Here is a 17133-nt window from a genome sequence, read left to right on the forward strand (position 1 = left end):
ATATATATCCCCATATCTCCTCCCTCTTGTGTCTCCCTCCCACCCTCCCTATCCCACCCCTCTATGTGGTCACAAAGAGCTTCTAAGGCACTTGAGGGGAGGTCTGATTTATTTCCCAGTAATTATTTTCTTCTTTTCAGAAAATTCCAATGAGTAAGATGGTTTTAATGATGCTGGACTAATTTATGTGTCTAAATCTCTTCCTATTTCTGGATGAAAAAAGGAGACTACTCTAAGGTACAATGAAAAGGAAAATGGGAATTATAACCCAGTGAGGTGGGTGAGAAGAATTTATTCATCATTGTTCAAAACAGATTCCTTTTGAGGATTGAGAACACCTCTGGTATTAAAAAGAAAGAAAGACTGCATATACACATATATTTCCATCTATATGTTTATGTTTGTATGTATATCCATACTCAGAATATGCAACAACCTTTTATAAATATGACTCTTGTTCATCCCTTAGTTACATATATTTTAAGCAATAGCAATTGTATATCATGTTGCTAAGGAGAAGCTGCGTAAGTAAATATGAATAACTTTTCTAAAGATATTATAGGAGTCATTTCAGAAAAGAGATGAGACATATCTACAGTTGCATAATGCATGCTAGGGTAAAGATAGTATAAGATACTATAGGAGTATAGAAAGCTTGCCTGAGACAGTTTGGAGAGACTGTGAAGATGTGATGTTCAAGATAAACATCAGATGTCTGAAAGATAGACCATTCTAGGGAAAGGACATAGCATGTACAAAATGTGGCATAGAAGAGAATCACACCTTTGGGGAACAGTAAGTGTTTCATTCAAAAATATATTATGTTAAAAAAAATATTGAACATATTTGTGGTGACGAGTGGTGTCCTGAGCACTGAAGATACAGATATAAAAGATGCTATTGACAATGACATGATTGTTTAATGAAAGATCTCACAGTCTTTGTGTGGGAGTGTGGAGAGGCTATGTGAAGGGAGGGGAGTGATGAGAATCTAGGCGGGGAAGGATGGGTGGAGCCCAATGACAAATGGTCTTATCTGTTGTATTTCATGTTCATACTTTATTTTAGGGACTGTTGGGGAGATGGTGGGCTTTGGAAGATAAAGCTGGGGCAAGATATGATCAGATTTGCATTTTATAATTTGCTTTCATGAGGAAAGTGTAAAAAAAAGTGAATAAGGCAAAAAATTTAAGTTATACATCAAAAATAAAAGATGGTGAAATGAGTTAGTGGGTACATCTCTATTTTTTTAAATTAATTAATTTATTATTTATTTTTGGTTGCACTGGGTCTTTGTTGCTGCACGCAGGCTTTCTTTAGCTGCGGTGGGCGGGGGCCACTCTTCATTGCGGTGAGCAGGCTTCTCACTGCAGTGTCTTCTCTTGTTGCTGAGCACGGGCTCTAGGTACACGGGCTTCAGTAGTTGTGGCACACGGGCTCAGTAGTTATGGCTCGCGGGCTTTCTTGCTCCACAGCATGTGGTATCTTCCTGGACCAGGGCTCGAACCCGTGTCCCCTGCATTGGCAGGTGGGTTCTTAACCACTGTGCCACAAGGGAAGCCCCACATTTTCTATTTTTTAAAACGATTTTGGGAGGACTACACATTTGGAAATGATATATGGCAAAAGTATGGGGGTATTATAGGGATATTTTACATGACATATGAGAAATACAGATTGAGACAGAAAAAATTTGGAATTCTTAAAAGTATATAAATGTAAAGTGTAATATCATATTTATATACACATACACATAGAGCTGTTATAAATTGTATACAGGATAAAGTGTTAATGTATGTATACAAAACATATATAGTATTATATATATATATATATATATATATATATATATACATAAAACCAATTGTTAAGACAAAGACAACATGTAATAAATAATTGGGCAAAGTTATGAAAAACAGTTCACAAAAAATGAATTTTAAATGACTACTAAATATTTTTTAAATGCTCAGGTTCACAGTATGTCTGGGAAATTCAAATTATGATTAACAATGAGATATTGCTTTATATAAATCAGACAAACAAAAATTTAAAACAGCACCAATATTTCTTGTTGGTGGGAATACAGAGAAAAATGTAATTTCAAACATTGCTGTTAGAAATGAGAAGTGTGGTAGCCTTTGGAGAAAGCAATTTGGAAACTTGTATTAATTTAAAAAAAAGTACTTCACGGATCCTTTGATCCAACAATTCTACCCCTAAAAATTTCTTCCATACAGATAAAGCTATTAGTATGTAAGAACAAATATACAAGGGTTCCTTTTTACAGCCTTGTTAGTACTGCCCAAAAGTTGGAAACAAAATGAATGCCAATCAGTGGGGTAGTGGCTGGAAAAATTATAGTGCAGCCAACTAAAAAAGGAAAAATCATGCACAAAATTTAATAATATGATTCCTATTTTGTGTTCATGTTATTGAATACAATTAAACATAATATTTACATCTATAAAATTATCCTGTGTATACATGTAAAGAAACATTTAAAAATTCTAACAGTTTGTAAACTAAGGACTGTGAATGACTTTTTAAAAAATTTTTATTGGAGTATAGTTGCTTTACAATGTTATGTTAGTTTCTACTCTACAGCAAAGTGAATCAGCTATACATATACATATATCCCCTCTTTTTTGGATTTCCTTCCCATTTAGGTCACCACAGAGCATTGAGTAGTTTTGATTGATAATCTCAAATATATGAATATTATTCTGATGTAATAAATAATGATTAAACTACATTTTCCTTAAAGAGTAATCACTACTGAACCACTGCTTCAGAATCACATCGGGGTGCTTTTAAAAATGGCATTTCTGCACTGTAGTTCTCCGGAATAGAAATAATTCTTATGCACACTGAGGTTTGAAAATCTTTGCATTTAAGTTTTCTGTTCAGGAAAGTAGTATGATTTTTAATATATGTGAGTGAGCGAGCATGTGTGTGTGTGTGTGTGTGTGTGTCTGTGAGAGAGAGAGAGAGAGAAAGAGACAGAGGGACAGATATAATGTAATACATTATATTACATTATAATGTAATTCTTCTAGCATGTGCGTATGAAGAGAAAACTAACACTTTTTCTATTTATGTCTTTAGTTCAGCATTTAAGATACCTTGATGAAGACCTGGACTATTGAATGAGCTAGAATCTACTTGTATACTGAAGATTACAGTACAGTCCTTTGTCTCTTAGTATTCCAAAGACTGCTGATGAATTTCTAAAAATTAAATTGGTGAATGTGACTACTAAAAATTGTATGTAAGACTTTCAAGGGTATTAAAAGGAATACCCTTTTAATAAATAAATAAAAAGGAATATTGCTGATTTGAATTTGTCTTCACTTCTTGTTCTTGATTTTATGAATTTCTGAATGGGCTTTCTGACTTTTTTAGGATTTTATAAATATGTATTTTTATTTGACAATGTTTTCATTTGCATGTATCTTTTTCTAGTTTGGTTTAAATAATAATTTTCTTCTTATTACCAAATCAAACTTATTTTTCCTATACTTTTTTAATGAAGGGAAAGTTAATGATTTTTGAAGGTTTTATTAATAACGTATGGTTATCTCTACAACGCATAATGCTCTTGGGTTCTTTCACTTCTTTCTGTCACCGTAATTCTGATCACTGACAAAAAATGCACATCAAAGCCTGCTAAAGGTACAAAGACTCAATGGCTCACTTCCTCGTTTCTTAGGGCAGCATAACTAAAGCTGAAGTGAATGCATAAATTATGTCTTTTCTATATAAATATACCTCTTATAGTGAAAGTTTATATTTTACTAAAAATCACTTATCCATGTAACATATTAATATAAGGAAAGGTTAACATTTAAAGAAAGATATATAGTAATTCAAGACTGTTTAGAGTTTATTGACTTGTTAAATATCCAAGTGTTAGATGCAACTCGATTTCTAATCCTTTTTCAGTATCTGAGTACTGCATGCACCCTTTTCTAGCACTTAGGGCTTCAAAGCAGGTATCATGTAGAAACATGACATTTGGCCCATTTCCCTTTTCTTTTGCACCTCTTGTCAATTTCAAAGACAGATCTTCCTCGACTTACAATAGGGTTGCCTCCTGATAAACCCGTGGTAAATTGAAACTATCCTAAATCGAAATACTTTTAATACTCTTAACCTCCCGAACAAGACAGCTTAGCCTAGCCTACCTTAAATGGGCTCAGAACGCTTACATTAGCCTACAGTTGGGCAAAATCATCTAATACAAAGCTTATTTTATAATGTTGGATACCTCACATAATTCATTGAATGCTGCACTGAGAACGAAAAATGGAATTGTCGTCTGGGTACAGAAAGGTTGTTCGCACTCGTGATGGTGTGACATTGGGAGCTGTGTCTCGCTGCCACCACTGCCCAGCATCACGAGAGTATCCAGCAGCATGTCACTAGCCCGGGAAAAGATCAAAATTCAAAACTAGAAGTACAGTTTCTACTAATTGTGTATTGTTCTGTCTCATCTCTACACGTGCTTGGGTTCTTTTATCCTTAATCCTATTTCAAAATCAAATTTATAACAACTGACTGGAAAAGATTCAGCGTCAACTTTCCTTTTACTGTTTAGCACGTAATGTGAGGACTTCATCCCTGAGTCAGTTGAAAGAGGAACATCACAGATATAGACAAAAAGGAGAAACATTTCCACCTACAGGAACTAATGAGTGCTCAGAATGAAACATAAGTTTGATATATGTTCTCCCCAGAGAGAAAGCTCAGAGGCTTAGCTGAGAGGAAGGGGAGGTGTCATGCAGAACATGAGGGGGCTGTCCCACTGGGACCACATTTGTGTATGATGTCTCAAACTATCTAGTGCATGGACTGTGGACCTGACGAGAGCTGCCAGCTTCTGGGCAGAAAAACCCAAAGGTAAAGGGTAGAGAATACTCACCTGGCCTTCCTAGATGGCCCATCTTTATAATACTGTCATCTTTATCCTTATGTACAGCACAGAGAATATCTGTATCTGAGCAAGACTAAGATAAAGTTCTCTGGGTCAGAGACAAATATCTGGAAACTCTTTCACAGATCCTCAGATTCTATAGGGTTTCCCATATCCTTATACCTAGGCATTAACCTCAGCTCTGTTAGGGCCCCAAATACTTCCTCAGGCTCACAGGTATACCAGGAATGGACTTCCTAGCCCAGTCCTGACCTGTGTCCCCCAGGTATTTCTATCATACGTGAAAGTGCGAGTTTTAAGAACTCTTAGCCCAGGGTCATTGAAAAGTCTCTAAAGCCCAGAGAAGAGGAATTGTTTCCCCAGACCATGTAGTAAGGAACATATTTTTCAGTACCTCACATGTTAATGGAACCCCTCCCTTCCATATCTGTATATATATATTTTCTAGGCTCCACATTGAGATAATGTGTTCATTAACCTCACTGAAAAGGGGGGAAAATAAGAAAAATACATTGAAAAGGATGATCATTGCAGATAGGACATATAGCCAAAAGGCCACATTTAAGGGTACACTGGTGCCTGATTCAAACTCACACATGAAGATGCAAATAAGGATAAAGGAATTCTCTGCCCCAGTTGTGTCACCTTCTGAGTTATCAGGATGATGAAGCCACAGAAACAATGGGAATAATGAATATCTCCATTGAATTAGCCAGGCCTTATCCTATATATATCATAAAGGAAATGTTTAGTAAAATCAGATAGCTTCATTTCTATGAAAGCCTCAATGGTTCCTTAACTCCAGCACATCTTCCTCCTCCAAAATAGCCCTTTCCTCCTTATGCAGAACTCTGTTCACATATTTTTATCCTTTTTCATATAAAGTCTGTTTATTTCTCCTTGTATGAACATCAGGGGAAGATAGCATTTTAATAATCATGAGTGAGATATTTTTAAAGTATATAAATATTTGCCTTTCCATTTAAAAATGATGTTTGAAACTTTAAGATTAATGACTCAAAATGCTAATATAAATAGCTAAAGGAGTAATATGTGGGTTTGTTGATTTTAAATGATATATGAAGATCACAGGGAAAGACATTAATAGTACAATGGAACCATCCATTTTTTATTTTTATATTGAGCATTATTTTATCAAGGGAGCGGCAACTGAGGGGTTTCTGGAAGTTTTAGTCCATAACATGCTTAGCATAAGAAACAACTCCTTTTGACTTTGGAAATTTTTTATACAAGTATAAGGGAAGTAACCAACCACTGTCCATGAAGAAAACTATCTATTCAAGGCTATCTTGAATTTCAATTTATGTCCCAGAGATTGGGTAGCAATGTGGTTTTTTTTGGTTTTTGTTTTTGTTTTTGTTTTGTGGTACGCGGGCCTCTCACTGCTGTGGCCTCTCCTGTTGTGAAGCACAGGCTCCGGACGCACAGGCCCAGCGGCCATGGCTCACGGGCCCAGCTGCTCCGCGGCATGTGGGATCCTCCCGGACCGGGGCACGAACCTGTGTCCCCTGCATCGGCAGGCGGACTCTTAACCACTGTGCCACCAGGGAAGACAAACAATGTGTATTTTAAAATAAATATATTAGGCATATTCCTTGCCAGGGAGCATCTTTGAAGAGCAATGGTTTCCTGGGCAGGAAATTAAGGCTAGAATGTTGGTGCCCCACACATGAAGATATGTAAGTTGAAGTAAGCAAGATTTGAAGGCAATGAATGAAAAACTATTGTGATGGTAGTATACTTTTAGAAAGCTAAGAGGATAGTTTCCATTCTTGGAATTAATTTCTAGAAGAATGAACTCATTATAGTATGTGACCAATGTTTAACCCTCCTGACCCAGCACCCTGAAGAATCCCTGTGAAGAAAAGAAATAGAAGTAGCTAGAGGAGTCCTGTGGTGTGATCACTAGGTTTTCTGCTGAAGGTAAACAGAGCGCTCCCCTTTGCACTACATAGGCAACAGAGCTGCATTTCCTCTCATCAGTTCCTCACTGCTTCTGTCTCCTTTTATGCTCTAACTGGTGGGGGCTGGAAGACTTACAATTTCCCACAATCACTTGCAGGAAGAAGCTGAGGTAAATTCCACCAATGATAGGTTCTCCTATTTAGGGGAGATTTAGTTTTGCAGGGGCCTTTGCACTTGTCTGAAAATTGCTAGCCTTGGTGTTTGTGCATCCTTCAGAAGTAGTTTCCTGGGGTATTTGAAACTTTCTGATGATGATTTTGTAAGCACTTGATTTCCTGTAGTAAACCAGTTCCTGCTTTAAATACCTACAGGGCTTTTTGTCTGATGTCTGATTTTAGAACCTCAGGTCTCCTTGAATTCACTTAACCCTTAGAAAAATTACATTTCAGGAGCAGGACAATCTGGCTTAAGAGTTGTATCCTCTCACTCCAAAGTAGTGAAAGATGAAGAATAAAACAACATTTACAAAGAATTTGTTGGGCGGGTAGACCAATGAGAGAGACAGACAGACAGACAGACAGAGACAGAGAGAGACAGAGTAAAAGAAATTATACTCAAAAAGAAATAATCAGAAATGTAAGAAACAAAACTACAAAAGAAATGCACAAGCCAGAGATGAAGAAAACAAAAAATAAAACTTTTGAAACAATCAAGCTATTAAGAAAAATCAATAAAATTTAATAAATAGGGACTTCCCTGGTGGCGCAGTGGTTAAGAATCCGCCTGCCAATGCAGGGGACACCGGTTCAATCCCTGGTCCGGGAAGATCCCAATGCCGGGGAGCAACTAAGCCCGTGTGCCACAACTACTGAGCCTGCACTCTAGAGCCCGCAAGCCACAACTACTGAGCCCATGTGCCACAACTATTGAAGCCCGCGTGCCTAGAGCCCGTGCTCTACAACAAGAGAAGCCACCGCAGTGAGAAGCCCGCGCACCGAAAAAAAGAGTAACTCCCACTCTCTACAACTAGAGAAAGCCCACATGAAGTGACGAAGACCCAACGCAACCAAGAAATAAATAAATAAATTTATTTTAAAAAATTAATAAATAACATATTTTTTAAAGTACAATAAAAATAAAATGGAAAATAAAAAAGAAGAAAGGTGCCCCCAGAAACTGCAGGAGCACCTATGAAGAGAAAAAGAATATACAAACATAGAAAGTGACACACACCCCCCAGAGAAACAGATGCAGACAGAAAAGACCAACATCCCACGGACATTTTGAATATCACCTTAATAGACATCCACACAGTTTTACAAACACCAAAATGAATTGTGATTTCAACAGCTCTTTATCACAAATTATTACAATTATTAGACAATGAAGGGACTTTCCCAGACTATTTTAACTTCCCACTCAATGTGGAAATTCCTCACCTAACAGTTCTGAAAGGTAGCACCAGATTTTTCTTTAATATTTCTACTGACAGTTTGTTTCACCTCAAAACAATCTATTTCATGTCTCCGGTCCAGGTATCTCTCTCCTCTTCGCCCCTCCACTCCTCTATCCTCCCCTCCTTCCCTTCCCCCAACTCCTTCTTTCTTTGTCTCCCTCCCCTTCCTCCTCTTTCTTCTCCTGTCCATCCTTCCCCCGCCCCCTTCGCTTCCTCTGTGTCTCTCTCTTCCTGTCTTTCTCTTTCCGCCTCCCTCTCTCCCCACCCCCCTCCAGTTCCTTATATGCTTCTCCAACTAGAGATTCCAAGTAGATGCCTTAATGACCCATCTGGATGAACATATTGCACTTGGTTAAGAGAGGTGAACAGAGGTGAACAGGTAAACATGATAGGTACAGCTGAGGCAGAATTATTCTAGGAACTTACATGAAAAGAAAACCTGATGTGGGAGAGGAGTGATAAAAATTAGTTTCACTTGATAATAAAGAAGAAATGTTTGGGAGCCATGAAGCTTTGGGTAGAAAAATAAAATCTATAGAAATTCCTTCTCTGGGCATCTGTCTCTGTGAAACCATGTTCCATTCCAAGATGGGAGAGAAGCATGGCACTGATATAAGAAAACAGTGCAATGTGGACAGAATATTTCAGAATGTTCAGATGAGTTTGCTACAAGATCATCTTAGATGGAGAGAGAAAAGTCTCAGCTATGGTCCTGGATTAAGTGACTGCTTGGTCTTTTAAGGACCATGAGTTTTTCTTCCCCTGCAAGAATGACTATATATGTTGCTTTAGGAGAATAAGATAATGTAAGTCACTCACCTAGGATTTCACCTGGAAATAGGAAATTCTCTTGAGATTTAAGTTGAGTAAAAACAGTTGAGTGTAAGAAGCTATCAGTTCAACAAAAAATTCTTGTAGCACAGAACTTTTCTGAGAGTCTCAACATACTTATTATCTTTTTTTCCAGTATAAACACAGATAATGAGGGTCTCAAAAGACCTCCCCCATCTGAGATAGGATGTCACAGGACTCCTTGCAGGCTTAGCCACTCTCAAAGTGATGGCCCAGGGGCAGAGATCTCAGCCTCAGAATCCCTGGGCTCTCTTGTTACCCTCACGAATAGTGGAGGATCTTCTCTCATCTCATCTTCCTGCCCTCCAAGAACTTCGGTCCTTGGTGACTCCAGGGGACAGCCTGAAACACGAAGAAAAGTGTTTGATTCTACCTGTGACCCAGAAGAATGATAACACTCATTTTAGAGAGCAGAAGTAATGGAAGAGATGCAGACTGTAAAAAATTCTGTACATCATCAGACACTTAGAACCATCCTGTCACGACAGGACTTTATGACTCTTGGCCCATAGTCTGGGGAAAACTTGTAACAAGAGACTACTATTTCTCAAGGTGAATATGCAAGAAATGGGAAGGAGGAAAACACAGCTCCAAAATAGTCAGTCCTCAGTGACAGACCACCCTTTTCTTTGTGACTTGTCCTGATTTCTGAAATATCTATGCAGATAATCCCAAACTTTATAATGCTTGTTATATAATGGGAGTTGCTACATGAGCTATAAAAAACGCCAGTCTTCACCAGAAGGCTTACAACTTTTCACCTTATACAGAAAAAAGAAAACAACAGCTTTCTAATCTGCTAATTTAAAAATATTATGGCTGATATTTTCTACACGAGCTCTCATGCTTCTATCTCTAAGGTCCTATGGGTTTCTAAAGAAATCTGGATTAATGTTCTCCCCCATCTAACCCAAGAAACTATATATCTGTAAGGAAGGTCAATCTAGTATATTAGGGACAATGGCCCTCATAATGTAAGAAATGTCACAAAATGTTCATATTCTGGCATTTCACCAGACACGCTATACTTTGGTTCACATGCAGAATTAGTGCAAAAATCATTTGACAGTGCATGGAACTAATATTCAAGTTTGAGAAGTATGGTCATAGAAGCACAGCATCAGTGACTGAGAGCAGGGGTGGAAGGGAGGTGTAACCACAGAAACCGAGATCTAGCCAGCCTCTGTGAGGACACAGAAATGACAGAAATGTCTTGAAAAGGGCAAAGTTGATGTATGAGAGAGATAGGAACCCACTCAGATTTTCTACTCTCAGAAAGGATAGCTGTACTTTCCTTGGTCACTTAGAGAGGCCTAGGTGACAAACCTGTACCCTTCCACGAAGGAGATACCCACTTCACTCATTGCTGGAAAAGGAACACTAATTTGACTTCTTTGAAATCATCACTTGGGGAATTGTGTTCTGACTTCGGACTCTAAGGCAGACAAGGGTCTCAAGGCAGTGGCAGAAGTGAAGTGCAACATGAAATAGGGAAATGGAGACATTTATACAGATGATTGTGAGTTACAGTGACTTCATGTGAAGTTTGGGGCAATTGACTTAAACTTTTCCAACTACAACAATAAAGTATATATTCTCATTTATATAATGGCAGTGTTGGGTTAGATGCTCTGGTTGCTTACAATTAAAAGCATGTTCTACTTTATTTTACCTCAGAGAAATCCAATAACCTTTTACAGACCAGGCATTTTAATTTTGTGTGAGGGAAACCTGGTCAGACTATGTGTAGGACATCTGACGTTCATATTGAAGGAGTGATATGGTTGATTCAGAGAACCGAAGGAGTCCTCTCCCAGTGATGTCACAAGGGAGCCATAGAACAGCACGAAGAAGAAAGGAACTGCCCTTACCTGGAGAGGCAAGTCACCTGACATACACAATCTGCGGGAATTATGGCCAACAGGTGGTCAGAATGTCCCCTAGAAAAACGGACTTTCAGTCTCCCCAGGGTGTTTGTATGATGATCTATCCCATCACTTATCCCTATCACAATGACAACTTTATAACAAATGCCTGGAGAAGAGGCACTTTGTTTTTCACTGTCTAGCATGAAAAAAAAAAAGGTAGCTTAATCACTGAGTCACTTGAGAGGGAACTTTGATAAGAAGAGGAACATCACAAGTATAGATGAGAAAGAGAAACCTTTCCACATACAGGAGCCCCTAAATCATAAACCTATGTTTATTATGAAGGTAATGAGGAGTTAATGAGAGCTCAGAACAAGACATCTGCTTGAAAAATGTTCTCCCTGAGAGAAGACTCAGAAGTCTTAGGCTAAACAGAACATGAGGGGGTTGTCTCACTGAGACCAGATTTGAGTTTGGGATTCTCAGATATCTAGCACGTGAGCTGTGAGAGTAACTAGAGCTGTCAGCTTATGGCCATATGAACCCAAAGGTGAAGGGCAAAGAATACACACCTGGTCTTCCCAGATGATCCATCTTTATGTCATTGTTTTCTTTATCCTTACGGACAGCATTATGCAGAGAATACCTGCATCTGAGCAAGACTAAGACAAAGCACACTGGGTCAGAGATCATCATCTGGAAACTCCATATATTCCCAGGTCCCACAGGGTTCCTTATATCCTTAAGCCTGGGCATGATGTAGGCTCAGGCAGGGCCCCTGATACTTGCTCATACTCCACAGGTACACCAGGAATGGACTTAGCCCAGTCCTGACCTGTGTTACCCAAGTACTTCTATCACATATAAGACCTTTAGCCCTGGGTCATTGAGACCTTGGAGATCAGAGAAGAGTAGACATTTTTCCTCGTGTTCCCCGCATTATAACATATTATATATAACATATATAATATATTATACATATATAATATAACATATTATATATAATATAACATATATATAACATATTATATATGTTATATATTATATAAAATATAATGTAACATATAATAATAACACCTTCTCCTCACTCCATACACACATTCCCTCATTAGAGTTGGCCTGTGTCCTAAAGCCCACCATGGCACTTACATTTCTTTACATGTTGGTGTATCTCAAGTAAAAAGGAAGAAAACATGACAAAGAGAAAAAATACGAAGAGCATAGCAAACAAGGCATAGAGCCAAGGAACACCATTTGGTAATAAACTGGCCCCTGGTACAACTTCTGCCATCGAGATCTGAGGACACGGAATTCTCTGCCGCAGCTCTCTCATCTCCTAGGTGATAAGGGTGATGAGGTCACAGCTTCAGGCACAATAGGAATCATGAAGATCTGGATGGCAATTGGCCAAGCCTCATCCTATAACTGCCAGATAGAAACAAGTAATCTCAGGGAACTTCACTTCCACCACAGCTCCACTGAACCAAAAATATTAGACAATCAGATTAGCTTGCCCAAGGTCAAACAGCTTGTGAGCAGCTGATGTGGCACTGAAAGCTGGCCTGCTGAGTCCCAGCTCCAGGCCTTTTCTAGTGCCCACAGTGCTGCCTGCCTTGCTGCCTGCCCGGGCCTGTGCTCTTGCCTGGCACTGATCTCAACTCCTCATTCTCTCCCTCAGCCATGCCCAGCTCATTTGTCACCCAGCCCTTCTGTTGCTAGTTTTCATTTTTTCATTCTTTCAAGGAGAACTGCTTCTCTCCTGGGTCTGGGGTCAGGGCTCTCCTAGGGCTGGTAGTGAGAGGCTGGCAGGCCTGATAGCTGACCACTCAGTAGTTACTTCCACTGCTGGGGCCCATATTTGGATACCTCAGCACTGACCCCAGATAAGCCACATGCTGCTTTCACCCTGTGCCTCCCTAGCCTCAAGGCCACCCCTAAGTAGAGGACTCACTTTCCTCTGCTTAGCTGGGCAGTAGGGGCTGCTGGGATGGCAACAGTAGACCTAAGATTTAGAGGAACCCTGGGTCTCCCGTCTCTGCACTCCCAGGAGAGCACATCTCTTTCCCTAAAGCTTCCTGATTTAGGGCTCTCTGTGAACGCCCAAAACGTAATGTGAGCTCCAGCCCCAGGCCAGCCCCAGGCCCTCTGAGGGTAGATTTTACTACACATATTCAGAATGTCCCTGAAGTGTAAGATAGTAGTCCAGTTTCATTCTTTTGCATGTAGCTGTCCAGTTTTCTCAACACCATTAATTGAAAAGACTGTCCTTTCCCCATTGTATATTCTTGGCTCCTTTGTCAAAAACTAATTGACCATGCAAATTTAGGTTTATTTCTGGGCTGTCTATTCTGTTCCATTGATCTCTGTGTCCATTTTTATATCAATACCATACTGTTTTTATTAATATGGCTCTGTAATATAGTTTGAAATCAGGAAGAATGACACCTCCAGCTTTGTTATTCTTCCTCAAGATTGCTTTGGTTATTCAGGGTCTTTTGTGGTTCCATGCAAATTTTAGGATTGTTTATTCTGTATCTGTGAAAATTTCCATTGGAGTTTTCATAAGGATTGCAGTGAATCTGCAACTGCTTTGGGTAGTATTGACATGTTAATAATATTAGATCTTCCAATCCATGAGCACTGAATATCTTTCCATTTATTTGTGTCTTCTTCAATATCTTTCATCAATATCTTAGAGTTTTCAATGTACAGGTCTTTCATCTCCTTGGTTAAATTTATTCCTAGATATTTTATTCTTTTGGTGCAATTGTAAATAGATTTGTTTTCTTAATTTCTCCTTATGGCAGTTTGTTGTCAGTGTGTAGAAATGCAACTGATTTTTGTATATAGATTTTATATCCTGCAACTTTACTGAGTTTATTATTCTAACAATTTTTTGGTGAAGTCTTTAGGGTTTTATGTAGTGTCAGTTTTGCCTCTTCCTTTCACATTTGGATGCCCTTATTTTCTTTCCCATCGCAAACCATGCTCACACGTTTACTGGAGTTGAATCAAAAGAGAGAGACAGCTGGGGAGACAGGGGCAGGTAAGCCAAACAATGCCATTCTCCTGCATAAAAAACATTACTGGCTCATAATTAGCTATAGTAAATTTTCCAAAATTCAGTTATTTGCATTACTGCATAATGAACGTCTCCACACCTTTATTCTAACTGTATAATCATTTAACCAATATTTTCTTTACATTTACTACCTTTTTAACTTATTTTGTTCAAAAATAAAACATACATTGCTACCAAAGATATCCATGAAAAAATGGAAATTTTTCTAAACAAGCTGTACAGTTATTTTTTAAAACTGCCCATGCTCTACCTTAAATCAAAATTTGGGAAACAATAAGCTACATTAGGAAACTCAAAGCCCTTAACTCAGTTTATGAAGCTCCATGTTTGGAATTTTAAATACTTTCTTTCTTCAGCCTCACTATTTCCTTACAGTCATTTTAGGAACAAGCAATATTGACCTGATCAGCATTCCCTAAACACATCAGATTCTTTTGCAATTTTGTGTTTTATACATGGTTCTTATCTCTGTAATGGCCCTCCTTACTTCCCAGTTCTTACCTTTTTCTCCCTCACTTCTCTCAACGTTGAATAAGTTGTAGTATTTTCACTCACATCAATTATCAATTCAATAAGTTAAACTTGGTTGGTGTACTTATCAGATACTTAATGAGGTAGAATCCTACTAGAAAATATCTATGTATTATTGACTTTGCACTGCTTAAAATAATTAAATTTAAAAATGAGACTGATTCACTTTGTTATAAAGCAGAAACTAATTTAAAAAAGTGAAAAAAAATGAATAAATTTCTTATTTGAAAGAGTATATTTGTTTTTACTACCTCTTTTAATAGGTGCATGGCTTGAATGAATGTTATCTGATCTTGCTATCACAATTACTTTTTCCAGAAATGGTAAAACTAGAGTTGATTCTGTCCTGTGCACCACATATATCAAATACAAGAGAGAGACAGAAGCAACATTCTCTCCAGCTAACCAACACAAAGCTTTTGGAATCTCTAATGTCATTCAACCATCAAATGAGCACTAAGACAAATTCATTAATTGATGAGCCTGGTCTTTTTGCACATCAATTTTTACCTTTTTGTGTATCCTGCCAGAAAAGTTTGCCTGGATCTCTCCAAGTGGTAATAATTCTCTGGACCAGATCTAAGTTTTATTCCCTTGGCAGTTGCCCTAATTACATTATACAGAAAAGTGACCCAGGTTAGAGAACACTCAGTTGCCAATGAGAGGCAATAAGATTAAATGAGAAGGAAGACCTATTTACTAAATGAGGATCAGACTCTCTGCAGCATAAAGAAAAGAGAAACCGTTTGATTGTGATCCAGAAGATCCTTTTGCTCTGAAGAGAGTGTGAAAGAATGACTTTGCATCACCTTCTGTGTGAGGACTCTTTTCCCGTCACTATCTCTTCCAACCTAGGTCTAAACCAACCCATTGATCCCATAGTCATCTCTGTGCCACAGTCAGGTAGATCAATCTAGGACAATGGGAAACACAGAGAAAACCACATTCATTTTCTCTATTTAGGTATAAGGTCAAAAATATAATTTACAAATCTAAATCAATATCTAAACTAAATCAAAGAAAATGAAGTGGAGATCTGTAGGATAAAATTCTTGTACCTCTACCCTCTATCAGTCGAGAAAAGAACCATACAGTAATAAACGTCTAACAGTTTTCACAAGATGCTATGAAAATTATGTGATAGAACATAATATGTGATAGGGTAAAAAGGGTAGAAAGACTAAAGAAATGTAGCTTGTTAAATTGAGTGTTGATTTGGGTTTCTTATTGACTACAAATGGGTTAATTATTTGTGGGTGCCCAAGAGTTAGGATAAATAACTCATATCCATTGAGAAATGAGAAAGATTATGTAAATAGGGTAGAAAATATACTCACCACTATGGAATCAGTAAGAGGTTGAAGAAACAAGCAAAGAAGAAAGAAATGTTTATGTACATTTCTAGATATAAACAATAGGGAAGTTTAATATTATGTTTTACTACCAAGTCATCTCCTCTATTAATAAAAGCAAAGTACTGGGCTTCTCTGGTGGTGCAGTGGTTGAGAGTCCGCCTGCCGATGCAGGGGACACGGGTTCGTGCCCCGGTCCGGGAAGATCCCACATGCCGCGGAGCGGCTGGGCCCGTGAGCCATGGCCGCTGAGCCTGCACGTCCAGAGCTTGTGCTCTGCAACGGGAGAGGCCACAACAGTGAGAGGCCCGCGTACCGAAAAAAAAAAAAGAAGCAAAGTACTGAGTTCATGCTTACATGAAAGAGTGAAACCTGAAAAATTATACAAAATGAAAGAGATTTCTAAAGTGACCTTTAGTCTCATTTCTGAAACTGTGCTGATCCTGCACCCTAGGTGTCAACGCAGGAGGAAGGTGAAATTGCATTTGTGTGTGCATGTGAGTGTGTGCACGTGTGCATGCATCTGTACACATGTGTAGTTCTATGCAATTTTATCTCATGTATATATTTATGTAATCACAACCAAAATCAAGATATAGAACTAGTCAATCACAAGGAAAGAACTCCTTCATGATATCTCTTTGTATTCACACCAACCTCCCACCTCAACCCTCCCCCTCCCTGTCATCAGGCAGCTGCTACTCTGGTTTCCATCTCTATAGTTTTTGTCATTTTGGTAATGTTATATAAATGGAATCATATTGGATGTAACCTTTTGCAATTACTTTTTTTTTTCTAATATAGTATTCTTGAGGTCCATTCAGACTGTTGTATGTATAAGTAGTTCATTCCTTTTTATTGCTGAGACGTGTTCCATTGTATGGATGTACCAGATTTGTTCAACCATTCACACACTGAAGACATGTAGGCTGTTTCCAGTATTTTTTATTACAATGAAACTGCTAACAACACTTTTGTGTAGTTTTTATGTGAACATAAGTTTTCATTCCTCTGTGATAAATGCCCAAGAGTATAATGGATGCGTCATATGGTAAGTGCATGTTTTGTTTTGAAGAAATTGCCAACGTGTTTTCCAGAGTGGCTATATTCCTACCAGCAATATGTGAGAGATC

General features: G+C 38.3%; 1 protein-coding gene across 1 annotated transcript in view; it reads left to right on the forward strand.

The window, feature by feature from the left end:
- CD163 (CD163 molecule) overlaps nucleotides 1-217 on the forward strand; it is a gene marked incomplete at both ends in the record, with an annotated part of 40349 nt that extends 40132 nt beyond the window's left edge. The window contains 2 exon segments of the mRNA XM_079716043.1: nucleotides 141-154; nucleotides 158-217. Coding sequence (XP_079572169.1) covers nucleotides 141-154; nucleotides 158-217 — 74 coding nt within the window.
- Between the last annotated feature and the right edge of the window lie 16916 nt (nucleotides 218-17133).

This window comes from Hyperoodon ampullatus (genome assembly GCF_949752795.1).
Source record: "Hyperoodon ampullatus genome assembly, chromosome: 11".
In the NCBI taxonomy this organism is placed as follows: Eukaryota; Metazoa; Chordata; class Mammalia; order Artiodactyla; family Ziphiidae; genus Hyperoodon; species Hyperoodon ampullatus.